Source organism: Schistocerca piceifrons, chromosome 3 (genome assembly GCF_021461385.2).
Source record: "Schistocerca piceifrons isolate TAMUIC-IGC-003096 chromosome 3, iqSchPice1.1, whole genome shotgun sequence".
Classification (NCBI taxonomy): domain Eukaryota; kingdom Metazoa; phylum Arthropoda; class Insecta; order Orthoptera; family Acrididae; genus Schistocerca; species Schistocerca piceifrons.
Genome location: NC_060140.1, coordinates 494,571,518 through 494,598,957, shown reverse-complemented (window position 1 = coordinate 494,598,957; position 27,440 = coordinate 494,571,518). Strand labels below are relative to the sequence as shown.

General features: G+C 41.9%; 1 protein-coding gene across 7 annotated transcripts in view; it reads right to left on the bottom strand.

Annotated features, from left to right (window-relative positions):
* Window positions 1-27,440, bottom strand: part of LOC124790046 (uncharacterized protein SYNPCC7002_A1628-like) — a 58,314-nt gene that overhangs the window by 10,543 nt on the left and 20,331 nt on the right. For 6 of the 7 annotated variants that reach the window (XM_047257604.1, XM_047257607.1, XM_047257608.1 and 3 more), the window contains one exon: window positions 17,473-17,628. The exons of the other annotated variant lie outside the window; for it this stretch is intronic. In XM_047257604.1, the coding sequence (XP_047113560.1) occupies window positions 17,473-17,628 (156 nt within the window). The remainder of the gene's footprint in view (window positions 1-17,472; window positions 17,629-27,440) is intronic. 7 annotated transcript variants of the gene reach the window in all.

The window sequence follows — 27,440 nt, the reverse complement described above, 5'->3', positions numbered from 1 at the left end:
ATTCCACCATCGCACCCAATCTTTTTTACTTCTCTCATTTTCCGCTACCCCCTCTCCCCACCCCTTCCCTGTCCCCATTTTACCTCCTGATTGCACATAGCTGCCCTACCCTCTCCACCTCGTCCCTGCATGCTCCCCAGCAGCACTGCACTGTTCGCCACCCCTACCCTACAATCCCTACCCCTCCCCAAACCAGCCTCTTCCTTACCCCATCCAGTTGCCAGTTCCATCATCCACTGGTGCTGCTGCTCGCAGTGTGGCTGCAGTTGCCTGAGACTGCAGTCGTGTGTGTGATTTGCATTTGTGTGAGTGTTTGTGTCTGTTGACAATTTTTGACAAAGGCCTTACAGGCCGAATGCTTTATTTGTGACAATCTTTCTGTGGTGCCTATCTGCGACTCAGCATCTCTGCTATATGGTAACAAATTTCCTTTTCATAATATTGATATAGTGATTTATTTTGGATGTGAAAAAGTGTATTCTTATACCGCATACAAAACAGGGACTTCTGATTTGCGTGTGAGGCTGGAAAAATAGTACAATATAACTTTTTTAAATACTAAAAGAAACTAAGAAGTTCCTGTAGTCCTGCCCAATTTGAAGGTAGCTATGACAAAAAAACTCATTAGTCTTGTCACAAAGACATTTTACTTTTTGAAATTGCTTATGGAAATGCATCTCTTGAGATGGCGCACTTCCTTATAGATGTGAGGGCCCAGTACAGCTCCTATCCAATCAATATATCGAGAAATTTAAAGAAAACCGTCAATTGTCTGCACAACACTGTTTCTAGGTGAAGAATGTTTTCCAATACATAGGAGCAGCATGTTCCACTTCATGGAGCATTGTTGATCTCTTTGAACAATCAAACATCTTCAAATATCCATGGATGCAGATATGGAATTTGTGGATGCGGACAAGAAGGGACCTGTCAATGCAGTGTGGATGCATCTGTATCTGTGCAGACCTCTACTCACATGCTGGTGTCCTTGACTTCAAAAACTTTGTGGCCCATGCTAGAAGGTATGTCCAAATGAGAAAATTTGCTGTTCATAATTTTTTCCACAAGTTCGAAAGAAGAGTGCAGCAGTGATATATGACAAATACTCACAGCATCTAAAACTGATGGAAATTTATTAGATGTTCAGTGATACACGCAAATCTACATCAGCTAGTGCCAGTCTGGCCAGTAAAAACATGTTACATTCATAGTGGTGACTGTTCTGCAGTGGAGAAAACAGGAGGGGAGAAGCCTGTTCAAACGTAGATATATCCTTGGATAACACGAGATATTGAATATAATCAATGAAAGATGAAAATATACAAACACGGGAAGTGAAGCAAGCAGAAGGGAATACAGAGATTGACAGAAAGTGCCAAGCAGGAAAGCAGGAATAACTAGAGGGGAAATACAAAACTGTAGCAGCATGTATGAATATGCACCTGAAAATAATACTATAGACTGAAGTGGGAAAAGATAAACACGAGACAGAAGATACGACACAGTAAGAAGAATCTGACACAACACTGAAAGACGTAAGTTGAAACAATGCACACAGTAGATGATGTTCCTTAGGAGAACATGCCACGACAAAATTATTCCACCTAGTGTGCAAGATATACACGACGGACTTAATACCCATAGATGTCAATAAGAATCTAAGAAATAAACAATGGAAAATCCAGAATGGTGTAATGGCAATATTATGAAAAGGAAGGATTGCTACTCATCATATACCAGAGACATCGAGTTGCAGACAGGCACAACAAAAAGACTACTAAACACGTAAGCTTTTGGCCAGAAGGCCTTCTTCAGAAATACACAACATACATACATACATACATTTACACAAATGCAGCTCACACACCCATGACCACTACCTCTGGCTGTTTGGGCCAAACTCAATAAAGGAGACAGTTGGTACAGTGTGGCTCATAAGTAAAACATGGAGTGTGGTTTGGATGGTGACTTGTAGAACACAGGAAAGAAGAGAAAGAAAGAAAGAAGAGAAGAAATAAAAACATTTAAGTTTCGTCAATGACGTAATTATATCAGATAAGGAACAGAACTTGAAAGATCAGCTGAATGGAATGGACAGCATCTTGGAAAGAGGTTACAATATGGATATCAACAAAAGTTAACTAAGGATTGTGGAATGTAGCCATATTACATCAGGTGACGCCAAGTAACTTAGCTAACAAAATGAGACACTAAAAGTGGTAGATAAGTTTTGTGATTTGGGCACAAAATAACTTCCTAAGGCTGAAGTAGGGAGGTGTAAAACACAAGCTGGCAATGACTAGTGAAGTACTTCTGAGAAGTGCAGATTTGTTAACACTGATGCAAATTTAAGGGTTCTGTAGGTGTATGCCTGGAGTGTATCCTTTGATGGAAGTGACATGTGGAAAGATTATTAGTTTGCTTACCCACTTTTGAAATGTGATAATACAGAATAATGCTGAAAATTAGATAGGTAGATCAGGTAATGAAACTGGGGGCAAAAGAAATTTATGGCACAACATGATTAAAGGAAAAGACTAGCTGATGGAACATGTCTTGAGGCATCATGGAATAATAAATTTGGTAACAGGAGGAAGTGTCTGTGGGAGTAGTAAAAATTGTAGAGAGAGATTTACGTGCAGATAAAGCAAACTGGTTCAAATGCATGTAGGTTGCAGCAGTTATGCAGAGATGATAAGATTTGCACACAATTTGGACTACCGGCATAGGCAGCTGTGTAGACTAGACCCAAGATTGAAGACTACCACACAACACAAAGATACTGTTGACAATGTCACTCACCTGTTCAATACTGCCAGACTTATGGAGATGCATGTAATAAAAATATAAAAGCAACTGCAAGAGTAATTACTTTTAATGATTTATTGATATATGTTGTTGTTGTGGTCTTCAGTCCACATACTGGTTTGATGCAGCTCTCCATGCTATTCTATACTGTGCAAGCCTCTTCATCTCCAGGTAACTACCACAACCTACATCCCTCTGAATCTGCTTACTGTATTCATCTCTTGGTCTCCCTCTACAATTTTTAGCCCCACGCTTCCTACCAGTACTAAACTGGTGATCACTCGTTGCCTCAGACTGTGTCCTACCAATAGAGCCCTTCTTTGTCACATTGTGCCACAAATTTCTCTTCTTTCCAATTCTATTCAGTACCTTCTCCTTAGTTACATGATCTAGCCATCTAATCTTCAGCATTCTTCTGTAACACCACATTTCAAAAGCTTCTGTTCTCTTCTTGTCTGTTTCACTTCCAATCAGGGCTACACTCCATAAAAATACTTTCAGAAACGACATTTAACATTGTGTAATGTGATGTACCAGTAAGATAAATAACACAAATCACAACACCTTTGAATTTTGCAAAAATATCTGCAGTTATATGTTTTCGACCATTTCTTATACAAGTTAAGGTATTGGTGGCAAAACAGAGTGATACAAAGAGCTGTCCATGTAAGTTGTGCAATGTTCACAGCCATGTGAACACAGGGCATATAATGCTTCACCAAGATCCAAGAGAATGCCATCATCATTGGTATTAGCTGTGGTGTAGTAGTAGTATTAATACAAGTAATTGCTTTCTTAGTAGACAGAGTATTTTGAGATCGTTATTGTTAGTTCTATAAATAGTTCTACTGGTGTAACTGAACTTAGGTAATGTAGACAAATAGTTTTTTTCAGTAACTGTAAAATTTTACCATAAGTGAGAAGTGTGAGCTCTGTCGAAGGTTTGTGAATAGTGGATTACGGCGTGGGATTTGTTCAAAGAATTTTCATTGGGGGGAGTGCAGTGGGGAAGCCAGTGGGCATTCTAGCGAGTTCCTCTCCTGGGAATGCAGAATCTGTAGTAGAAATAAGTTGATAGAGGAGCAAGAGTGTAAGATCTGTGCCCTTCAGGTGCAGTTACAATGCGCAAAGGAGGAACTAGATAGGTTGAAGAGGGTGAAGGATGGTGGGGAATGGGAACAAGCAGTTGGCAAGAAGGTAGCAAGGAAGAGGAGGTATTCAGACAGTTATACTTCACATATATGCAATAGATTTGACCAACTGTCAGAGTTGAGTGGAGAGGAGCCTGTTGTAGCTGTAGATGTAGGGAACATGCAGCAGTCCTCAGCAGTTAGGAGGCCTAGGTTAGTTGCAAAGTCAAACAGAAAGAAGAATGTTCTGCTGTTAGGTAGTTCGCACAGTAGAGGTGTGGGCCAGCAGTTGCAGGAAGTGTTGGGGAGTGAGTACCAGGTCACCCGCTTTGTGAAGCCTAGTGCAAGGTTGGCTCAGGTGACTGACAGCATAGGGGAGTTATGTAGAAATTTTACAAAAGAGGATCAGGTAGTGATAGTAGGTGGAGCAGGAACAATCTTGATAGGGACGGGGAATGTGATGTAGTTGGTGACCTGGTAAAGATAGCTACTCAAACTGGTGTCAATAATGTGCATTTCATGCAACTGTTTCAGCATCATGATCGGCCTCATCTTAATGCTGCTGTTAGGCGCATTAACATGGGGTGGATGATGGCAGAGGGCACATTTCAGTGCTTCCAGTTGGGTCTATCAGCAGATCAGGTTACACTAGGTATGGCGTGTACCTCAATAGGTATGGGAAGGGGAGGCTGGCAAAGCTTATAGGTGACAGTGTAGTGGGTGATGGTGGGATCGCTCAGAGAAAAATTCCTGTAGTAGTTGGTGTTAGAGGTGCACCTTTTTTAGACTGAAGTCAGCTTAGAGGTACACCTGCTTAAAGGAAGTCCCTCTAACTAAGGGCTCACCTTCAGAGGATGTCATGTTTTCAAGTAGAGAAGGAATTAGCATATTTTTATCAAAATATAAGAGGTCTTAGAGATAAAGTTGGTGAACTGCTTACAGATGTTGACTCTGAAATTACTGGTATGTCGGAGCACCACTTAAATAATTTGACAATTATTCAGAGGATTCCTTTACCAGGATACAGATTAGCTAGCTGTTTTTCAAGGAGTTCCTTGAAGGGTGGGGGAGTGGCTAGGTACGTAAAAAACAGTATTCCATTTGAGTCCATAGACCTATCACAGCACTACACTGAACAGATACTTGAATGCTGTGCAGGGGCAGTTAAATTTAATGAAATTAAACTTCTAATTGTTGTTGTTTATAGGTCCCCTAACTCTGACTTAAGAGTATTTCTGCTCAAGCTAGAGAGGACTCTTGATTCACTTTGTAGGAAGTTAGTTATACGTGGTGACTTCAATATAAATTTTGTGTATGATGGTGCAAGAAAAAGGATGTTGGTAGATTTCCTAAATTATTATGATCTGATGAACACTGTGTTTTTTTCAACCACGGTGCAGGGGAACAGTAGCACAGCCATAGACAATATTTTTATTCATTCTTCGTTACTAGATGGGCATTCTGTTAGTAAAAGCATGAATGGCCTTTCAGACCACAATGCACAAATTTTAACACTAAAAGGCTCTTGTATTCAAACAAATGTCACATGTAATTACAAACTACTTGGGAAAGTTAATCCAACAGCAATAGAGAGTTTTTTAAACCTTGTCAAGGAACAAGAGGGGTAGGATGTTTATAGTGTCAATGACATAGATGATAAGTATAATGCTTTCCTTAACACCATTCTCATGCTCTTTGAGAGTTGTTTTCCATTAGAATGTTCTAAACGGGGTGCTAGCAGTAATAGGCAGTCAGGTGGCTGACTAATGGGATAAGGATATCATATAGAACAAAGCGGGAATTATATCAAAATGTTAAAAGTAGTCACATTCAAGCTGCGGTATCCCTTTACAAACAATACTATAAGGTGCTTAAAAATGTTGTTAGGAAGGCAAAGAGTATGTGGTACACAAATAGAATAGCTCATTCACAGAATAAAATTAAAACCATATGGTCAGTTGTGAAGGAAGTGTCTGATCAAGGTCGACGATATAGTCAGTTCGCAGTAAAAATAATGTTATTGATGAATCAGATATATGTACAGTATTTAACAACCATCTTCTGAGTATTGCTGATGAATTAAATAAAACTTTAGCTTCTACAGAGAATCATATAACTTGCATAGTAAACGCCTTTCAGAGATTGATGTCTGAAATACTTCTCTGTGATACCGACAAGGGGGAGATTTTTTTTTTTTTTTTTTTTTTTTTTTTTGTAACAGTTTTAGGGCGCAAAACTGCTATGGTCATTAGCGCCTGGTCTGTGACTTAGGAAAAGGTAAAAAAACGAAACTGGAAACCAGCAGCAATGGGAACGAAACTCAAAAAATTGTAGAAACTAAAAACAGAAGGAAAGCTTTACAAAAACCACTATAGAAGGGGGTTGGTTGTCCCCAAAAAGAGCTTCAAAAGACTGACGCCATCTCACTGGCACTAATAAACTCGAGAACGCGATCGGCTGAGCGCGCGTCATTTGCTAAAATGGAAGATATTTCAGGCGACAGCTGTAGACGGCCGCGTAACGGAGTAAAATAGGGGCACTCAAGTAAAAGGTGTCTTACCGTCCACAGCTGAGAGCACCGGGGACAGATTGGGGGAAAATCGCCACTTAAAAGATGTCGATGGCTAAAAAGACAGTGCCCTATCCGGAGTCTAGTTACAATTACCTCTTCCCGACGACGTGTTCGGGAGGAAGAGGTCCAAGCACAGTGAAGAGCTTTCACGTCCCGCAATTTATTATTGGGAAGTGTCGACCAATGTGCGTGCCATAAAAAAGCAACACGACGACATAAAATACTCCGTAGGTCGGCGAAAGGAATCATGCGAATAGCTGGCCGAAGAAGAGAGACTGCTGCCTTGCCCGCTATATCGGCCGCCTCGTTTCCACAGATACCAACGTGTCCTGGGAGCCAGAGGAACGCCACAGAGACGCCCCCCAAGTGGAGCAAGTGGAGGCAGTCCTGAATCCGGTGGACAGGGTAGAGAGCTTGGAGACTGAGGAGAGTGCTGAGAGAATCTGAACAGATAACTTACTGTATCCGCTGATGTCGACGGATGTATTGGACAGCCTGGAGAACAGCGTAAAGCTCCGCAGTATAAACCGAACACTGGTCGGGAAGCCGAAATCGATTTGGGGTGTTGCCAACAATATAGGCACTCCCAACACCTAATGATGTTTTTGAGCCAACAGTGTAAATAAATGTGGCATCCTTCACTTGTGCGCATAGAGCAGCAAATGCCCGACAATAAACAAGTGAAGGGGTACCATCCTTGGGACACTGACAAAGGTCACGAAGCAGGCAGGTCCGGGGACGGAGCCAAGGCAGTGCTGTACCCCAAGTTGTCAAGAAGGTTTCAGGAAAGCGGAAGGAAAGAGAATGGAGCAGTTGACGGAAGTGGACTCCCGGTGTTAGTAGGGAGGAAGGGCGGCCTGCATACCCTAAATCCAAGGAGGCGTCGAAAAAAATGTCATGAGCTGGATTTGCAGGCATGGACGACAGATGGCTAGCATAACAACTCAGAAGGACAGCTCGCTGACTGGACAGCGGAGGTTCCGCAGTCTCAGCTTAAAGGCTTTCCACAGGGCTGGTGTAAAAAGCTCCGGACACTAAATGTAATCCACGGTGGTGGGTAGAGTCGAGACGACGAAGAATAGGCGGCCAAGCAGAGGAGTAAACTATGCTTCCATAGTCCAATTTCGATCGCACTAGGGCGCGATAGAGATGGAGGAGGGCCACTCGGTCCGCTCCCCAGGAGGTACCATTCAGGACACGGAGGGTGTTGACGGATCGCAGACAGCGAGCCGAAAGACAGAAAATGTGGGAGGACCAGCACAGTTTTCTGTCAAACATAAGACCCAAGAATTTAGCGACATCTGAAAACGGACCTCCCAGATGTAAGGAAGGTGGAAGAAACTCCATACGATGCCAAAAATTAACACAAACGGTCTTACTGGTAGAAAAGCGGAAGCCGGTTTCAATGCTCCGAGAGTGGAGGCGACCGAGACATCCTTGAAGACATCGTTCAAGAAGGCTGGTCCGTTGAGAGCTGTAATAGATCGCAAAATCGTCCACAAAGAGGGAGCCTGAGACATCAGGAAGGAGACAATCCATAATGGGATTTATGGCAATGGCAAACAGTACAACATTTAGCACAGAGCCCTGGGGTACCCCGTTTTCTTGGGAGAAAGTACGGGAAAGAGTAGTGTTGACCCGCACTCTAAATGTGCGCTCTGCCATAAATTCGCGAAGAAAGAGGGGCAGCCGACCTTGAAAGCCCCAAGAGAACAGTGTGCAGAGGATGCCTGTCCTCCAACAGGTATCGTATGCTCTCTCCAGATAAAAAAATATTGCTACCGTTTGGCATTTCCAGAGAAAATTGTTCATGATATAAGTGGAGAGGTCAACAAGATGGTCAACTGCAGAACGATTCTTTCGGAAACCGCTTTGGGAAGGTGTTAAAAGACTGCAGGACTCCAGCCACCAAGCTAAACGGCAATTCACCATACACTCCAAAACCTTGCATACACTACTCGTGAAAGAAATGGGGCGATAGCTAGAGGGGAGATGTTTGTCCTTTCCAGGTTTCGGTACAGGAATGACGATAGCTTCCCACCATCATCTGGGAAAAATATTGTCGGTCCAAATTCAATTATAAAGGCGAAGGAGGTAACGCAGACTATGGTATGGTAAATGCAGCAACATTTGGATGTGGATACCATCCGGTCCTGGGGCGGAATAGCGAGAAGAAGAGAGTGCATGTTGGAGTTCCTGCATGCAGAAAACAGTGTTGTAGCTTTCGTGACTTTGAGAGAAGTAGGCAAGAGGTTGCATTTCCACAGCGCGTTTCTTCGGGAGAAACGCTGGCGGGTAATTGGAAGAGCTCGAAATCTCAGCAAAGTGTTGACCCAATGAGTTAGAAATTGCAACGGGGTCCACTATGGTATCATGTGCGACAGTGAGCCCGGAGACCGGGGAGAAACGAGGCGCGCCAGATAACCGTCGAATCTGACTCCAAACTTCCGAGGAGGGAGTGAAGGTGTTAAATGAGGCAGTAAAGAAGTCCCAGCTTGCCTTCTTGCTATCGCAGATGACGTGATGGCATCGCGCACGGAACTGCTTATAGCGGATACAGTTGGCCTATGTTGGACGGTGTCTGAAAACGCGAAGACCACGCCGCCGCTCACGTATTGCGTCACGGCATGCCTCGTTTCACCAAGGAACTGGGGGACGCCGGGGCAATTCGGAGGTGCGAGGTATTGAACGTTCTGCAGCTGAAAGAATAACGTCTGTAATATGAGTGACCTCATCGTCGACGCTAGGAAAGTGACGGTCATCGAATGTCGCTAGAGACGAAAAAAGTGTCCAATCGGCTTGGGCAAACTTCCAGTGTTGCGGGCGCATATATGGCAGGTGTGGCTGCAATCGAAGGACACATGGAAAGTGGTCACTCGAGTGTGTATCAGCAAGGGCGAACCATTCGAAGCGCCGAGCTAGCGGAACAGTACCGACCGAAAGGTCCAAATGAGAGAAATTTGTCGTGGAGGCAGACAAAAATGTAGGGTCCCCAGTGTTGTGGCAAACAAGATCCGTTTGGTGGAAGACGTCTATCAATAGTGAGCCACGCGGACAAGGATGTGGAGATCCCCAAAGCGGGTGGTGGGCATTGAAGTCCCCAACCAGCAAATAGGGGGGTGGAAGCTGACCAAGAAGATGAAGGAGATCAGCTCATGCCATTGGTGTGGACGATGGAATGTATACAGTACAAAGAGAGAAGGTGTATCCAGAAAGGGAAAGATGGACAGCGACAGCTTGGAAGGAAGTGTTTAAGGGGATTGGGTGATAATGGAGAGTATCATGGAGAAGAATCATGAGTCCTCCATGTGCTGGAGTGCCTTCAACAGAGGGGAGATCAAATCAGACTGACTGAAAATGGGGTAAAACAAAGTGGTCGTGAGGACACAGCTTTGTTTCCTGAAGACAGAAGATGACCGGCGAGTAGGATCGTAAGAGGATCGACAATTCATCCCGATTGGCTTGAATGCCGCGTATATTCCAATGGATAATGGACATAGGGTGGGCAGAAAATGGAAGAATGTGACCAACCTTGCCCTCAACACAACGAAAGCTCAGAGCTCGCGACTGACAGCGTGGAATGGCAGTCAGCCAAAGGCAGAAGATCCTGATCCATAGGTTGTTCAGGAGCAGCTCCTGCCACCAGCAATAGGCCAGTTGATCGGCCGCCAGCATTGCGCCTCGGCAACACAGAAGACGGCCGAGGGCGGCTACTGCCAGGTGGTGCTGTAGATGAGACACGCCGTGGCAGAGAAGGAGAGGAACTGGGTTTCTTATTAGCCTTTTTGGAAACAGGATGTTTAGATGAAGGAGGAACTGATGGTTGTGAATTTGGGGTACGTAAAAAATCTTCACCTTTTTTGGAAGTCTAGGTGTCTGACTTTTGGGCTCGAGATTTAGCAGAACCCGATTTAGGGTGAGCCTTAGAGTGAGCAGGCGAAAGTGGGGAGGTTGAACGGGCGATCTTTGCGATGGCCGATCTGACGACTGTGGCACTAAAGGGTTGGCCGAGGAGAGGCAAGGACAGTGCTGTATTTACCTGTCTCAGGCACAGTGGGCTTTCGACTGGCGAATAATTTTCGAGCAGCAAAGGTCGACACCTTTTCCTTCACTCTGATTTCCTGAATGAGCTTTTCGTCTTTAAAAATGGGGAAATCTCGAGAGGAAGCAGCGTGGTCACCCATACAGTTGATGCAACGAGGGGATGGAGGTGGACAAGCACTCTCATGGGCATCCTTGCCACACGTAACACATTTGGCCGGATTGGAACAGGACTGGCTGGTATGATTGAACCGCTGACACCGATAGCAATGCATAGGGTTTGGTATGTAAGGGCGAACGAAAATTATCTCATAGCCCACTTTGATGTTCGATGGGAGTTGAACTCTGTCAAACGTCAAGAAGACAGTACAGGTTGGAACGATGTTCGTGTCAACCCTTTTCATGACTATGAACAGCCGTTACACCCTGGTCAGACAGGTAGTGTTGAATTTCCTTGTCGGACAACCCGTCGAGGGAGCATGTATAAACGACCCCACGTGAGGAATTTAAAGTGCGGTGCGCTTCCACCCGAACAGGGAAGGTGTGTAGCAGTGAAGTATGCAGCAATTTTTGTGCCTGGAGGGCACTGACTGTTTCTAACAACAAGGTGCCATTTCGTAATCTGGAACAAGACTTTACAGGACCTGCAATTGCGTCAACACCTTTCTGAATAATGAAAGGGTTGACCGTGGAGAAGTCGTGACCTTCGTCAGACCGAGAAACAACAAGGAACTGTGTCAAGGATGGAAGAACTGTCTGTGGCTGAGACTCATTGAACTTACGCTTGTGAGCAGACATAGCAGAAGATGAGGAAACCATTGCGGAAGTATCCTCCATGATTACCGGCATCTCCGATGGCATGCTCCTCCCTTGTGGGGGCCCTCTCTGAGGGCACTCCCGCCTTAGGTGATTGTTCACACCTCAGGTCACACCTCCCGAGAAATGGACAGAGGGACCAATGGGCACTTTCGGAAGGTATCAGCTTGAGTAATCACCCCTCCCTGGGCCTGGTCGTTACCAGGGGGTACGTACGTGTCCTACCTGTCTACCCGGGTCGGGGAATTACGCGTTACCCCATCACCGGCTAAGCATGGAAATGCGTGGGTCGGCCTTCAGACATGCAGAGGGAGGAAAAAAGAGAAAGGGAAAAACAAAGAAGGGGAAAGGAAAGAAGAGAGGTCTCAAACACTGCAGCGGAGAAAGCATAAAGAGAAGAGGTAAGGAAAAGAGAAGGACGAAGACTTGCAAGGAGAGAAGGCGAAGAATGTGTTACATTTTCGAGCGTCCATCTCTGGACGTAGGCACAAAACATACTCCCAGAGGGGGAGAAAGGGAAGGAAAGAGGTGGTGGTGACGGGGGGGAGGGGGGGGGGGGCGAAGATGGGGGATGGGGAAGGATGTGGAAAAGGAAGGTATGCAGCCTGAAAAGGAAGGAGGGCCACATTAGCTCAGGGTCCCATGCTCGCTACGCACGTATCCACAAAGGAGTTGTGGACCCCCTGGGGGGAAGGGGGAGATTGAATCAATAATTAAACCACTGAAGACTAAGGACTCTCATGGTTATGGTGGAGTGCCTAGCAGAATATTAAAGTACTGTGCTGCATATATTAGACCTGTATTTAACTATATTTGTAATTTTTCTTTTAGGAATGGTCAGTTTCCTGAACGATTAAAGGACTCAGTAGTAAAGCCGGTTTATAGAAAGGGAGAAAGGGATAATGTAGACAATTTTAGACCTATTTGTATGCCATCAGTGTTTGCTAAAGTTATTGGAAAGGCTTTGTATGTAAGGATAATTGATCATTTTATATCACACGATTTGCTATCAAATGTACAGTTCGGCTTTAGAAGTCGCTTAACAACTGAAAATACTATATTCTCTTTTCTCTGTGAGGTACTGGATGGGTTAAACAAAAGGTTTGAATGTTAGGCATATTTTTTGATTTAACTAAGGCGTTTGATTGTGTTGATCACAAAATATTGCTCCAGAAGTTGGACCATTGCGGAACACAGGGAGTAGCTCACAATTGGTTCACCTCTTACTTTAGTAACAGACAGCAAAAGGTCATTATTTACAATGTTGAGAATGGCTGTGATGTGGGGTCTGAGTGGGGTACGGTCGAGTGGGGGGTGCCCCAGGGATCAGTGTTGGGGCCACTCCTGTTCCTTATTTATATAAATGATATACCCTTTAGTATTACGGGTAACTCTAAAATATTTCTGTTGGCTGATTACACTAGCTTGGTAGTAAAGGATGTTGTGTGCAACATTGGCTCGGTTTCAAATAGTGCAGTTCATGACCTAAGTTCATGGCTTGTAGAAAATAAACTAACGGTACATCACAGTAAGACTCAGTTTTAATTTCACAGAACGGGCTTATGATTAGTGGACCTGAACAGTTCAAATTTCTAGGTGTTCAGATAGATATAAACTGTTGTGGAAAGCCCACGATCAGGATATTTTTCAAAGACTTAATACTGCCATTTTTACTATTCGATTGGTATCTGAAGCGAGTGATCGTTCAACACAAAAATTAGTCTACTTTGCTTATTTTCATTTTCTTATGATGTATGGCATTATATTCTGGGATAACTCTTCCCATTCTAAAAGGATATTTTTGACTCAGAAATGGGCGGTTAGGGCAATAAGTGGTGTAAGTCAACAAACCTCTTGTTGACCCCTGTTTACTTGTCTGGCTATTTTGATATTGGCCTCTCAATATACAGGGTTATTACAAATGATTGAAGCGATTTCGCAGCTCTACAATAACTTAATTATTTGAGATATTTTCACAATGCTTTGTACAAACATACAAAAACTCAAAAAGTTTTTTTAGGCATTCACAAATGTTCGATATGTGCCCCTTTAGTGATTCGGCAGACATCAAGCCGATAATCAAGTTCCTCCCACACTCGGCGCAGCATGTCCCCATCAATGAGTTCGAAAGCATTGTTGATGCGAGCTCGCAGTTCTGGCACGTTTCTTGGTAGAGGAGGTTTAAACACTGAATCTTTCACATCACTATGCGTGAAACTTGCCCGCACGCGTTCAACCGTTTCTTCGCTCACTGCAGGCCGACCCGTTGATTTCCCCTTACAGAGGCATCCAGAAGCTTTAAACTGCGCATACCATCACCGAATGGAGTTAGCAGTTGGTGGATCTTTGTTGAACTTCGTCCTGAAGTGTCGTTGCACTGTTATGACTGACTGATGTGAGTGCATTTCAAGCACGATACGCTTTCTCGGCTCCTGTCGCCATTTTGTCTCACTGCACTCTCGAGCGCTCTGGCGGCTGAAACCTGAAGTACGGTTTCAGCGGAACAAAACTTTATGAGTTTTTCTACGTATCTGTAGTGTCTCGTGACCATATGTCAATGAATGGAGCTACAGTGAATTTATGAAATCGCTTCAATCATTTGTAATAGCCCTGTATGTGTATATATTCCTTACTGTCATTTCTTGTTAACAATATTAGCTTATTCCCAAGAACAAGCAGCTTTCACTCATTAATACTCGGCAGAAATCAAACGTGCATTTGGATCGGACTTCCTTAACTCTTGTGCAGACACGTGTGCAGTATACTGCTGCATCCATTTTCAATAAGCTACCAATCGAATTAAAAAATCTTAGCAATAATCCACGCGCTTTCAAATCAAAACTGGGTCACTCCTTCTATTCTGTCGAGGAGTTCCTTGAACAAGTAAGTTGAATTTTGTTATATTGTTGATTGCATTTACTTAAACTTATGGACTGACTTTTTTTGGGTTCATAAACATTTTATTTTTATCTGTTATTACTTTTATGTTGTAATTTCATGTACTGACACGTTCCATGACCTTGGACATTTGCTCTGCAATTTGGTCCTAAGGAACTTGACGTGTAAATAAAAATAAAAATGATATCATGAATATATATTAATATGAATTCTGCCTTGCTGTTCATTGGTGGGGAGTCATGCACGAAATCTTGGCACCAACGTGTTGATACAGGGAACTGACTGATATGTCTAACATGTGGTAAGACACACATGCTAACATGATAATAACAGGCAAAGTGCATTACATTGTCACATTTTGCTGCAGTCATATCCCTCATCTGTGAGCGTGTAGTCAGATATGGCGTCAGCTTACACAATTTCAATATTACATCAGCAATACAGTCTTATAATTTACTGAGGAAAGATCTTGGTGATGCATTATATGCCCTGTGTTCAAATGCTGTGGATACTGTACAAATTATATGGACAGCAAACATGATGCCAAAGACACAAAGCAACTGTAATGACTAACACTTTGTATCACCCCGTTTCATCACTAATACATATGTCACATGGTCAAAAACATAACTGCAGATATTTTTGCAAAATTCAGTGGGTTTGTGATTTGTGTTATTTATCATCTTGGTACATTGCATTACACAATGTAAAATAATGGAAAATCTGGCATCAAAAACAACAGTATGAAATAGGATAGATTGCGCTGTTCACTTTGGTATACACTACCGCTCAGTAATTTCAATACGCCCAATAAATGACATCTAGTTCTCTGTAGATAAGATCTAATACCATTGGTACAGTTGATGAAGCAAAGGAGTAGTACAACAGTTGTACATATGTCATGATTTTTGTTTTTGGTCATCGAGATACAATAGCATCCAGCAGACAGTGTTGTGTACATAAATATTATGTACTTATCTGATATGTTTGTTTACCTATTTGCTGACGGATGCCACTTTTGGTGCACCTGTGTTGTTCCCTGTAGTAATGTGATGTCCACAGCGAATGTCAAGCATTGCTGCGATACACGACATGTGGTTCCTGCATGTCAGTTCCTTCAAGGTTTATCTATTTACCAAATTGCGAAACAGTGTAGTGTGTCTATAAGGGCAGTGCAATACGCTTTTCACCACCAGAAAACAACAGGTAGCAATAAGGACATACCACAGCCAGGATGACCTTGTAAAACAACTAAAATTTGATGATAGATACATCAGGATTACCAGTAAGAGAAATAGATTCAAAACAGCACCACAAATTCGTGCAGAATTGGTAGAAATGAACACGAGAACAATATCTGTTGTAACAGTAAAAAGGAGAATGACTCAAGCCGGCTTGAAAGGGTGTGTCACAGCAAGAAAACCCCCTTCTAAGGCCCATAAATAAACAGAAGAGACTTGAATGGGCTAGAAAGCATCATAAGCAGACATCGGAAGAGTAGACGAAGGTGTTGTTCACCAATTAATTGAAGTTCGAGATTTTTGGAACTAGGTGGAGAATATTTGTTTGCCGATTTGTAGGGGAAAGGGTAGCCCAGCAGTGTGTTCTATCTACAGTTCAACACAATGGAGGTTCTATTATGGTTTGGGGATGTTTAGCCAGAGATAAAGTTGGCCACATTGTGAAAATATAAGGATGTATGGATCAGAAGCAGTACCATCACATACTTCATTATTATGCAATACGAAGCAGATTGCGCTTAATAGGGAAAGGGTTCACCTTGCAACAAGGTAATAACCCAAAAAATCGGTCGGCATACTGTACGAACTACAAGGAAAAACAGAAAGTACTGAGTGATACGCCCCAAAGCCCCGATTGTAATCCCATTGAAATGGTTTGGGATGAAGTGGACGGACGTGTCAGGGAAGTTAATATATCCAGCAAGGAACAGCTGGAATAATGTTAACGATATGTGGAATCATATAGATTCACGATACCTGCGAAAACTGATTGACCACATGCCTTGAGTTTGTGAGGCAGTCATTAAATCCAAAGGAGGATATTTTGATGAAAGTAAAATATAATGATTGTGATTGTATTATATACAATATATATAAGTGGAAGTTAATATAATTATATTTTGTGAGAAATAACATTTAATTTGTGTTGTAAATCTGAAATACCAAGGTGCAAAGAAATTAATGAGCGGTAGTATACGTTCATTGGCAGAAGGGTATACTGAAAGATTACCAGCTACTGGACTAAGTTCGTTATCAAATGTACACAACACACACACACACACACACACACACACACACACACACACGAGTCACATTCTACAGTCTAGAAGAAAACTAACCTCGCTATCAAGACAATTTCAGTAGGAAATGGGTTCTCAGCTTTGTTTATGTGTCAATTCTCTGCAGGAGGAATGCAGTACTGGACACAGATCTGGATAACACTGAATAATAGTTATATGGATGAGGAGACGGTTAATAACATGTGGTATGGAATCCAAGTTCAAGTATGGTTCTGGGAAAGACAGCAGCACTGATAAAGATGCAGACAGCTTGATTGACTATGTCGTTAGCACAGGGTCTGCAGTTTTATTATTGGTAGAGCCCATAAATCTAGAGGATGATCATGTAGACCAATCACTGTGCAGTCAGCAGGGATAACTCTATTTGTCCTGCAGGACTCACAGTTATGTGAAAGAGCTATAGAGGAGCTTGAAGATGACAGTTACAACTGATGTGGTTTGGTTTTGTGATATGGCCAGTGATGTGCTGAGTGTTCTACGATGGCTTAGTAGACTTTTTATTGTATGATCTGCTGGTAGAGTTTGTGGTTATCTTGTCACTAATAAATTCTTTTACTGCTGCTCATTGTCATCTCTCCTGAGGAGAAGCAGATTATCACATACATAGTGTTCCATAGGATGTATTCAACATCATTTCACATTGTTTCTTAGGGAGCAATCTGTTACATGTACATAAATTATTTTGATGTTATGTACTCATTAACTGAACTGAAATTTTAACATCTAGCTTTCATCAATGTGGAGAAAAAATGAAATCAACTGGAATTATAATGTTTTATAAAAATTTTCACCATATTTTTCAAGCAATCACTATTTCAATATACACTGGTAATTCAGAGGCAATTCGGTAGGGTGAATGAGATATTTGGTACAATATGATACTTTACACAAAGCTGCATCATAAATTCAGCATCACTGGTGCCTGTATCAAGTTCGATGTCTAGATCGCTCTTCTGCTTCCGAAATGGAAAATTCTTCTTGCAGTGCATTGAAAATGTAAACACATCCTTTGTATTCCTAAAGATAAAAGCTGTGCCATCTCCCTGAAACAATTAGCAGAACAATGAATGTCTGCCTCACATAATTAAACAGTGTGAATACATTAAACATAAAGTTTAAGAAAACTTAATTTCTTCAAAAAAGTCTTCTCTGTGTAATATTGCCAATGGACATGGCTAATCTTTCCTCTTTCCATCTAATTTTTGATATCGACCCACAGTTATTCTAACAATGAAAATGCTGATAAATAACTGTCAAATACCAACTGATTGACTATTTCAAAAATTGGCACAGAAATGTGCATTTGAAATACTAAGCTTCCAAAACACAATTAACAAAGCTTCAGGCTCATTGTACTCTCAATAAGTAAATTAACAAACATTACTTGTACTTTGCAGATGTGCAATAAGAGCCTCATTAATTGTAGTTGCAACTCATTACACACTGTTTTGCTGCTGGCAACATTACATGCATGTAGTTACTTACATATCACCTTTGTGACAGGTGATGGACAACACCTAAGAACTGACTAGAGCAACAGTACCAGCTGCAAATCCATGATGTTATTTGATCTCTAAAAGTGCAATAAATGTAACCTCCCGAAACTTCATGATCATTTAGTGCAGTAAATCTAAGGGGAAGGTGTGAAGAGTTAGTAATGTGTAACACAATGATGTGTAGAAGGCCGAATAGGCAAGAACTGACTGTTGGTTAAGTTTACAATGGTATGGGTATGACAGTACTGCAGAGAATGAAATTATTACTGAGTGGCCAATAGTGAAGGAGAGTGATCATAACTTTGCTCAGTGAAGACAAATAAACAGCTTTACTATTCTAGCATGACATTTCCTCCACCAATTTCTGTAAAGTGTAAAACTCGTGAAACATGTTGTGCTCTGGCCTTGTAGCTAGTAAATGCAAAGATTTTCTTTAATGTGCTGTCACTGCCAGAGGTTAAAGAACAATCAACTGCTTGGAAGCTGATTACAAGAGACCCACGAATAGTTGCCAAAAAAGAGCTTTTACAATGCACATTGTCGTTCCACTGTTATGTTTTCATCAGTGACACTTGAGGGAGACAAGTGTTACTAGTAATAGTAAAGCTGATTAGGCTGATGAGAAAAGATGTCAAGTATTTACAGCCATGCAGGAGCTAGAAGATAAAATTTTCAGCACTGGACAGGCCATGTGAGAAGTAAAAGTACAGAGGAAGGTGGTATTGGCAATTATTGAGTATTGAATCAAAATTGTACACTAGTGGGTTCAAGCTGTTATTCTAAATTACATCTATATGCTTCAATAAAAACTCACAGAAACAAAATAGTGTGATCAAGACAGCATAATATTACAAGCAATGCAGACTTCATTCCCATGATCATCACTGTGAGTGTATTAGCACTATTCATAATCTTTTGTTAGTAGCCTTTTTGGAAGTTGCCAGAAGTGACTGATTTGCCTGTTACTAACTTGATTTGTTTCACATTCCTGAAAGCCCTCCTTCAAGATGGGATTTGTGGAACACAATGTGTGTGTGTGTGTGTGTGTGTGTGTGTGTGTGTGTGTGTGTGTGAGTGAATGAAACAGATGTTCCCATTTTACTCAAAAAAGTATATGATATGATAAGTAGTGTTTTCAAATGGTTCCATGACAATGCTGTTGATGTCAAGAACATGTCACATTGTAAGGAATAACAGATGAACTTGGAGAGTATTTCCATATTCTGTAGTGAACATTAATAAATTCAAGAAACAATATGATGAAAAGGATAGATTGCTACTCACCACATAGAGGAGATGTTGAGACGCAGACAGGCACTACAAAAAGACTGCTAAACATGTGAGCTTTGGGTCCTGTAACTGAGGCAGACTCTCATTAGAAGAATACCCTTTGGCCAAAAAGCCACATGTTTAGTAGTCTTTTTTTTCCCCTCTCTTTGGCTCAAGGTCTCCTGTATATGGTGAGTAGCAATCTATCCTTTTCATTATTTTGTCATTAATCCATCATGGATTTTCCATTGTTTAAATTCAAAATACATCAATAAGGGAAAACTTGATAGTATCATATTAAAGCTTTAATAACAAACTTGGATGCATGACCCACTTGTTTAATACAAAGAGGTTACACTACCGAAGACATGAAATGGAAAGAAGGCGTACAAATTTGGCAGCAGGGAGGTCAAATGGAAGACATAGATTTGCTTTTATAGTTCTGGGAAAAGTGTGGAATATCTTTTAAGGAACCAACACACCACACACTAGAGTGGCCTATTCTACAGTAGATTCCCAGTTGTCAGATGTCCACTACACACTAGTTTGAAGGAAAATGTCAGTGGAGTTTGGATATTCATTGGCAGCATTATAACAGGTCTGTATATTAATAGGATAAGGTATTAAAGGTGACCAACAAACATATATTGTCCATGTCATTTTCAAATTAACTGTCCCAGTATTTGCCTTAACTGATTTATGAAGATAACAGACAATGTCAACATGAAGGGCCATGTGGGGATTTACATGTTGCTACTCTTGAATGTGAGTGCAGTGCCTTAAACATTGTGCCCCATTACTTTATGAATTCAAATGTGCACCGCTGCAAGGAACACAACACAATTCTCATGAAACCTTGGAGGGACAATTCCAGAATCCGTATTCAAGATGGTATGCCAATGTATATATTATAAAGGGGACATGGTATGAGAGATTAGAAGGCATGTAGAGAAGAGACAAGGTCAAACATTTTTCACTTTACTCTATTCATATATGGGATAGGACAGTGTGTGGCCAACGGTGGTATAAAGTATCCTCCACCAAGCACTGTGCAGTGGCATTCACAGTATATATTTGAAAACATATGTATCTGTAGGTTCCCATTAATAATAGTTTTAGTGTGCAATATCAACAAAGTTGTAGATAAACTTTATGCATTTCAGTATTACGATAAAATACAATGCCGATATGGAAAAATATTATTCATTACTGGAAAGCCACAAATATGTATACGACAAGACGAACATAGTTTCTTGCTAATAAATTCTGTTGCACATGTATGAAGGCTAATGTTATGCTACAGCAATAAGAAACATTTTGAACCTCAAATTATACTGACTCTACTAACATTAGAATTTATCACAGGGCAAGGGCACTTTCATGCTCAAGTTCCAGGAACATACATCTAGTTATGAACACTACTGTTTAATCCTCCTGGACTCATGAATTAACATCTTCTGTATTTATTGATGAGCTGTTGAAATATTTTGTGCCAGTATACATTTCTCCACTGTTAAATTCATGCATAGATACACACTGTCCTTCAATGCTATACAGCCTCTATCCTCTCAGAAGCATTTTATATTCTGTTGCTGTAGATATCTGCAAATCTTTTCTCACATTTCTTTGCAATATGGCCAAGACACTTGTCTAGCAGATGGAATTTAACTCAATTTCAGGATTTTTCCCATAGGCATTACAGGTACTAAATTCTCTATACCCTCATAGTTTATAAATGAGCAAGTATGCCTACAACTAATTTTATTATATGAGAATTAAATGACCGGAAGATGCCATTTCTATGTAAAAGTTTTTCTTGGTTAGTTCAAGTATTTGTTTTGTATTTTATTATTTGTTTCAGGTACTCCAGTGGCATGGGACAGTTGGACTTCATCAGAAGATATCCCTACATCACAGCATGTGCAGCATGGAACTATCACCACTGCATGAACTACCAAGGAGGACCAGAAAACATATTACAACTAGGGAAAGGAAGTGAAAAGCAACAATGAAGAAAATTGAACTCGATGAAAAATTAGTACAGTGACTTGGAGTCTAGTAGCCACTCAAGGTACGTGCATGTAATAAAACTTCGTTGTTAACTGAAGCAAGTGAAAGTTATTTGAATAAAAAGTATTAAAAAACAATTACCTATGATTTTATGAGAAGCCTATACCAAGAATTTGTGTTTTTGCCACCCAAATCCTTTCACAGTCCATTAATTTAATAAATTATTCAGTTAGGTTCTGATCAGAACTTGGAGGCAACCAGTCAACCTTATTTTCATCCATTTCATGAAAACAGTTATAGTATCTGCTTTATGTAAGGGAACAGTGTTGCACTAAAAATGAAAATGGGCAATTAAAAATTTATTCCTGCTACACGTAATCAGTATTCCCTGATAGTCAGTATTGCTTCACAATTATTCTACAATGAAATGATATTAGAGTACAGTTCAATTTTATAAACAGCCACAAACCAAGTGACACAAAAAGAAGACGTACTTTTTTCCACAGTTACCTTACTGATTTACAGAACTTAAAAATGTACATTGCACAACAATTAATAAATACAGTTTTGAGATTTCAATTTACTATGAGGAGATTACATTATGTATGAGATGTTATTTTTGTTGGGCATCTGTTTAGAGAGCCAGAATGCACTTGCTCATATTTCTTCATGAATGACGTTTTTAAGGTAGACAGAAGCAGCTACTGCAAGCAACTTCTGCAAAGAATATACAGGGTGATTCAAAAAGAATACCACAACTTTAGGAATTTAAAACTCTGCAACGACAAAAGGCAGAGCTAAGCACTATCTGTCGGCAAATTAAGGGAGCTATAAAGTTTCATTTAGTTGTACATTTGTTCGCTTGAGGCGCTGTTGACTAGGCGTCAGCGTCAGTTAATGCTAAGATGGCGACCGCTCAACAGAAAGCTTTTTGTGTTATTGAGTACGGCAGAAGTGAATCGACGACAGATGTTCAGCGTGCATTTCGAATGAAGTATGGTGTTAAACCTCCTGATAGGTGGTGTATTAAACGTTGGTATAAACAGTTTACAGAGAATGGGTGTTTGTGCAAAGGGAAAAGTTCTGGACGGCCGAGAACGAGTGATGAAAGCCTCCAAGAAGCCCTGATCTTACCCCCTGCGATTTTTTCTTATGGGGGTATGTTAAGGATATGGTGTTTCGGCCACCTCTCCCAGCCACCATTGATGATTTGAAACGAGAAATAACAGCAGCTATCCAAACTGTTACGCCTGATATGCTACAGAGAGTGTGGAACGAGTTGGAGTATCGGGTTGATATTGCTCGAGTGTCTGGAGGGGGCCATATTGAACATCTCTGAACTTGTTTTTGAGTGAAAAAAAAACCTTTTTAAATACTCTTTGTAATGATGTATAACAGAAGGTTATATTATGTTTCTTTCATTAAATACACATTTTTAAAGTTGTGGTATTTTTTTGAATCACCCTGTATTTATTAGGAGAAAGTCTGCTACTTTTAAAATAGCCACTGCTCTTCCTCTTAACACTGCTTAGCTGCCAATTTTTATATATTAATTCATCCTGAGCATTTACGTTAATTGTGTGATTTCATGGAAAACTATCAGCTACCTAGACACAGGAAAAGTTAATAATGTGTATAACATGAACACTAGTGATTAGCTGGAATTTAAATCCCTGCATCAATATATTCTGACAAATTATACACTATGTGATCAAAAGTATCCAGACACCTGGCTGAAAATGACGTACAAGTTCATGGCACCATCCATCGGTAATGCTGGAATTTAATATGGTGTTGACCCACTCTTAGCGTTGATGAGAGCTTGCACTCTTGCAGGCATACGTTCAATCATGTGCTGGAAAGTTTCTTAGTGAATGGCAGCCCATTCTTCATGGAGTGCTACAATGAAGAGAGGTATCAATGCCGGTTGGTGAAGCCTGGTGCGAAGTCGGCATTCCAAAACATCCCAAACGTGTTCTATAGGATTCAGGTCAGGGCTCTGTGCAGGCCAGTTCATTACACAGATGTTATTGTCATGTAACCACTCCACCAGAGGCCATGCGTTATGAACAGATGCTCGATCATGTTTAAACATGCAATCGCCATCCCTGAATTGCTCTTCAACAGTGGGAAGCAAGAAGGTGCTTAAAACATCAATGTAGGCCTGTGCTGTGATAGAGCCACACAAATCAACAAGGGGTGCAAGCCCCCTCCGTGAAAAACATGACCATACTATAACATCACTGCCTCCGAATTTTACTGTTGGCACACTGGCAGATGAGGTTCACCGGGCATTCGCCATACCCACACCCTGCCACTGGATCGCCACATTGTGTACCATGATTCGTTACTCCACACAACTTTTTTCCACTGTCCAATTGTCCAATGTTTACTCTCCTCACACCAAGCAAGGCATCATTTGGCATTTACCTGCATAGTACTTGCAGTGGATCCTGATGCAGTTTGGAATTCCTGTGTGATGGTCTGGATAGACGTCTGCCTATTACTCATTACGACCCTCTTCAACTGTCGGTGGTCTCTGTCAGTCAACAGACGAGGTCGACTTGTACGCCTTTGTGCTGTACATGTCCCTTCACATTTCCACTTCACTCTCACATCAGAAACAGCGTACCTATGGATATTTAGGAGCGTGGAAATCTCGTGTACAGGCGTATGACACAAGTGACACCCAATCACATTCAAAGTCCGTGAGTTCCGCAGAGTGTCCCATTCTGCTCTCTCATAATGTCTACTGGCTCCTGAGGTCACTGATATGGAGCACCTGGCAGCACAATGCACTTAATATGAAAAACATATGTTTTTGGGGTTGTGCAAATACTTCTGATAACATAGTGTATAACAATGGAATAATAAGGTACTCTTTAAGGCCTTTTCCTTTACTCTGAATATCTGTGGATTTCCAGTTTCTGATGTCCACTGCTGCCTTTCCATAGACCACTGCACCAGAACATAAGAAGTCTATATGAAACTTATTTTTTCTTTGAAGCATTGTGGTTGTTGGGTGTTCATCCTAAATTCATTTTTATTACAATCCACAAGTATGAAAGAAGAGCAAGTAATGACTGACACTGCAAAGTGATAAGTTAGAGAATAATAACAAAGGAAAACAGCTCTGGGTTATGAGATGGAAGAAAAGCTGTTAGGCAAAATGGAACGACGGAAAATTCAGAATGGAATAACAACAATATTATCAATGGAATAGATTGTTACTTACCCTATCAAAGACACATGAAGTCACAAACAGGAACAATAAAAAAATTGCTGTACATTTTATCTTTTCATCAAAAGGCCTCCATCTGAAGTAGAAAACACACACACAAATGGCTCTGTGCACTATGGGATTTAACTTCTGAGGTCATCAGTCCCCTAGAACTTAGAACTACTTAAAGCTAACTAACCTATGGACATCACACACATCCATGCCTGAGGCAGGATTCGAACCTGTGACCATAGCGGTCGCGCGGCTCCAGACTATAGCACCTAGAACCGCTCAGCCACCCTTGCCGAGACACACATGCACATACTTGTATCTGCTCCTGATGAGAACAGCAATCAGGGGTGAGGGTATGGAGAAGGCTCGGGGCAAGGAGGGTGGCGAATAGCAGGATAGGGTGGGGTAAAGTGTAGTGCTGTGTGTGGGAGCAAGCTGGGTTGTGATGGCGATAGGGTAGGGCTGCTACGTGCAGTTGGGAGGTTTGCAGGGGGGGGGGGGAGGGGGATGGATGGTGAGTGGAACAGGAGAGAAGCAGAGAAGGTGAATAGTCCTAATGGATGCATTGGTGAAATGGAAGACTGTGTTGTACTGGAGTGGGAGCTTGGAAGGGATAAGTACATGGAGGACAGTGTCTATTGAAAGCTGAGGCCAAGGGGGTTACAAGAATGTAAGATACTGCACGGAGAATCCCACCTGCACAGTTCAATAACCTAGTGTTGGTAGGGAGGATCCAGATGGCACAGGCTGTGAGGCAGCCATTAAAATGAAGAATGTTCTCTTGGGCAACGTGCTCAGCAACTGGGTGGTCCAGCTGTTCCTTGGCCACTGTTTGTCGGTGGCCATTCATGAGGATACACAGCTTGTGTGACATCATGCCGACGTAGAAAAGAGCATAGTGGTTGCAGCTTAGTTTGTATATCACTTTGCTTTTACAGGTAGTTCTGCTTTTGATGGGATAGGAGATGCCTGTGACCAGAATGGAGTAGGTGGTGATGGGAAAATACAGGGTGTACATAAAGTATTGGAACACTTTCAATTATTTATTGCACAAGAGGTAGCTGTTGAAGTGGGGGTATAGCTGTTGGTTGGTAGGTTTAATATGAATGGAGGTGCTGATATAGCCATCCCTGAAGTAGCTGCCAACAATGAGGAAGGTGGTTTATTGGGATGAGGAGTACTAGGTGAGGTGAATGGGGAGAAGATGTTAAGGTTTTGGAGCAATGTGGATAGGGTGTCCTCACCCTCAGTCCATATTACGTGCCTTGTTTTTCCAGTCACTTACCACCTCCCACCCACAAAGGAGCACTCCCCTCTCAGTGTCACCAAGAACTGGAACTACTGAATCACTTTCTCCAACAGGGTTTCAGTTATCTGTCATCATGCCCTGAAGACTGTTATTCCTACTATCCCTCCCATTTCTTCAACAGTGGTATTCTGCCACCCACCAAACCTATACAATACCCTTGTCCATCCCTACTCCACTCCTGCCCCCAACCCCTTGTCACATATCCCTACAATATACCTTGATACAAGACCTGTCCAATACATCCTCCCATCAACATCTACTCCAGTTTGGTCTCAGGCGTCTGCTTTCTCATCAAAGGCAACACTACGTGTGTAAGCTATGTGCTGTACAAACTAAGCTGCAATGACTGTGTCATTTTCCATGTGGGCATGATGACAAGCAAGTTGTCCATCTGCATGAAGGGCCATCAACAAACTGTGGCTAAGAGAGAGCTGTACCACCCAATTGCTGAACACGCTGCCTCACGAAATGTGCTTCACTTCAATGACTACCTCACAGCCTGCACCATGTGGATCCTTCCTGTCAATACCAGGAGGTCTGAATTGCACATGTGGGACTCTCCCTGTAATACTTCCATAACTCCCCTGGTCTCAACTTTCATTAGTCCCTGTCCTCCACCTACCTATCCCCTTACCTGCTCCGACTCCAGCACAACACGGTCTTTCATTCCACCAATGCATCCACTAGTCCTCTTTCCCTTCTCACTTCTCTGCTTTTCCACTCACTTCCCTCCCTCCACACATCCCCAAATCAAACTTCCCAACTGCACCTAGTAGCCTTACCCTGTCCCCAACACCTCCCTGCTTGATCCCATTGGCGGCACACCTTCCCCCACCCCACCCCACTACATGTCTTCCTCTCCGCCCATGCCTTCTCCTTACACCCCCCCCCCCACCATCTCCACCCCCACCCCCAATGGATTGCTACTCCCATCATGTGCAGTTCCAACTCAATCTGGCCTCCGGTCGCAGTAGCCAGAGACAGTAGTAGTAGTAGTAGTAGTAGTAGTAGTAGTAGTAGTGTGTGTGTGTGTGTGTGTATGTGTGTGTGTGTGTGTGTGTGTGTGTGTGTGTGTGTGTGTGTTTTGTGTGTTTTTTACTTCAGAAGAAGGCATTTCGGCCAAAAGCTAAAATGTATAGTTCATTGTGCCTGTTCGTGACTCGATGTGTCCTCTATATGGCAAGTAGCAATCTGTCCTTTTGAAAATATTGTTGTTAGTCCATCCTGGATTTTCCATTACTGGATGCCTAGGAATTTCACACAGTTTCAAAAATTGTGTACCCTTTGATATCTACTTCTGGTACCGTAAGTCCTTGCAAAAAACAAGAAAAGCTCCACCATGCACGGGTGATAAGACACTCGATGCCTGGAGTGACAGAGGACATGTGGATTTGTTTCAGCTCTACATGTATGAATGTGTTCCTACTTTTCACAAAGGACTTTGTTGAACAGCCTAATAATATCCAACGGTTTTCTTTTAGATGTGCCTGTCTACCACTCAACACCTGTTCCACGTGACAAATAGCAATCTAGTCTAAT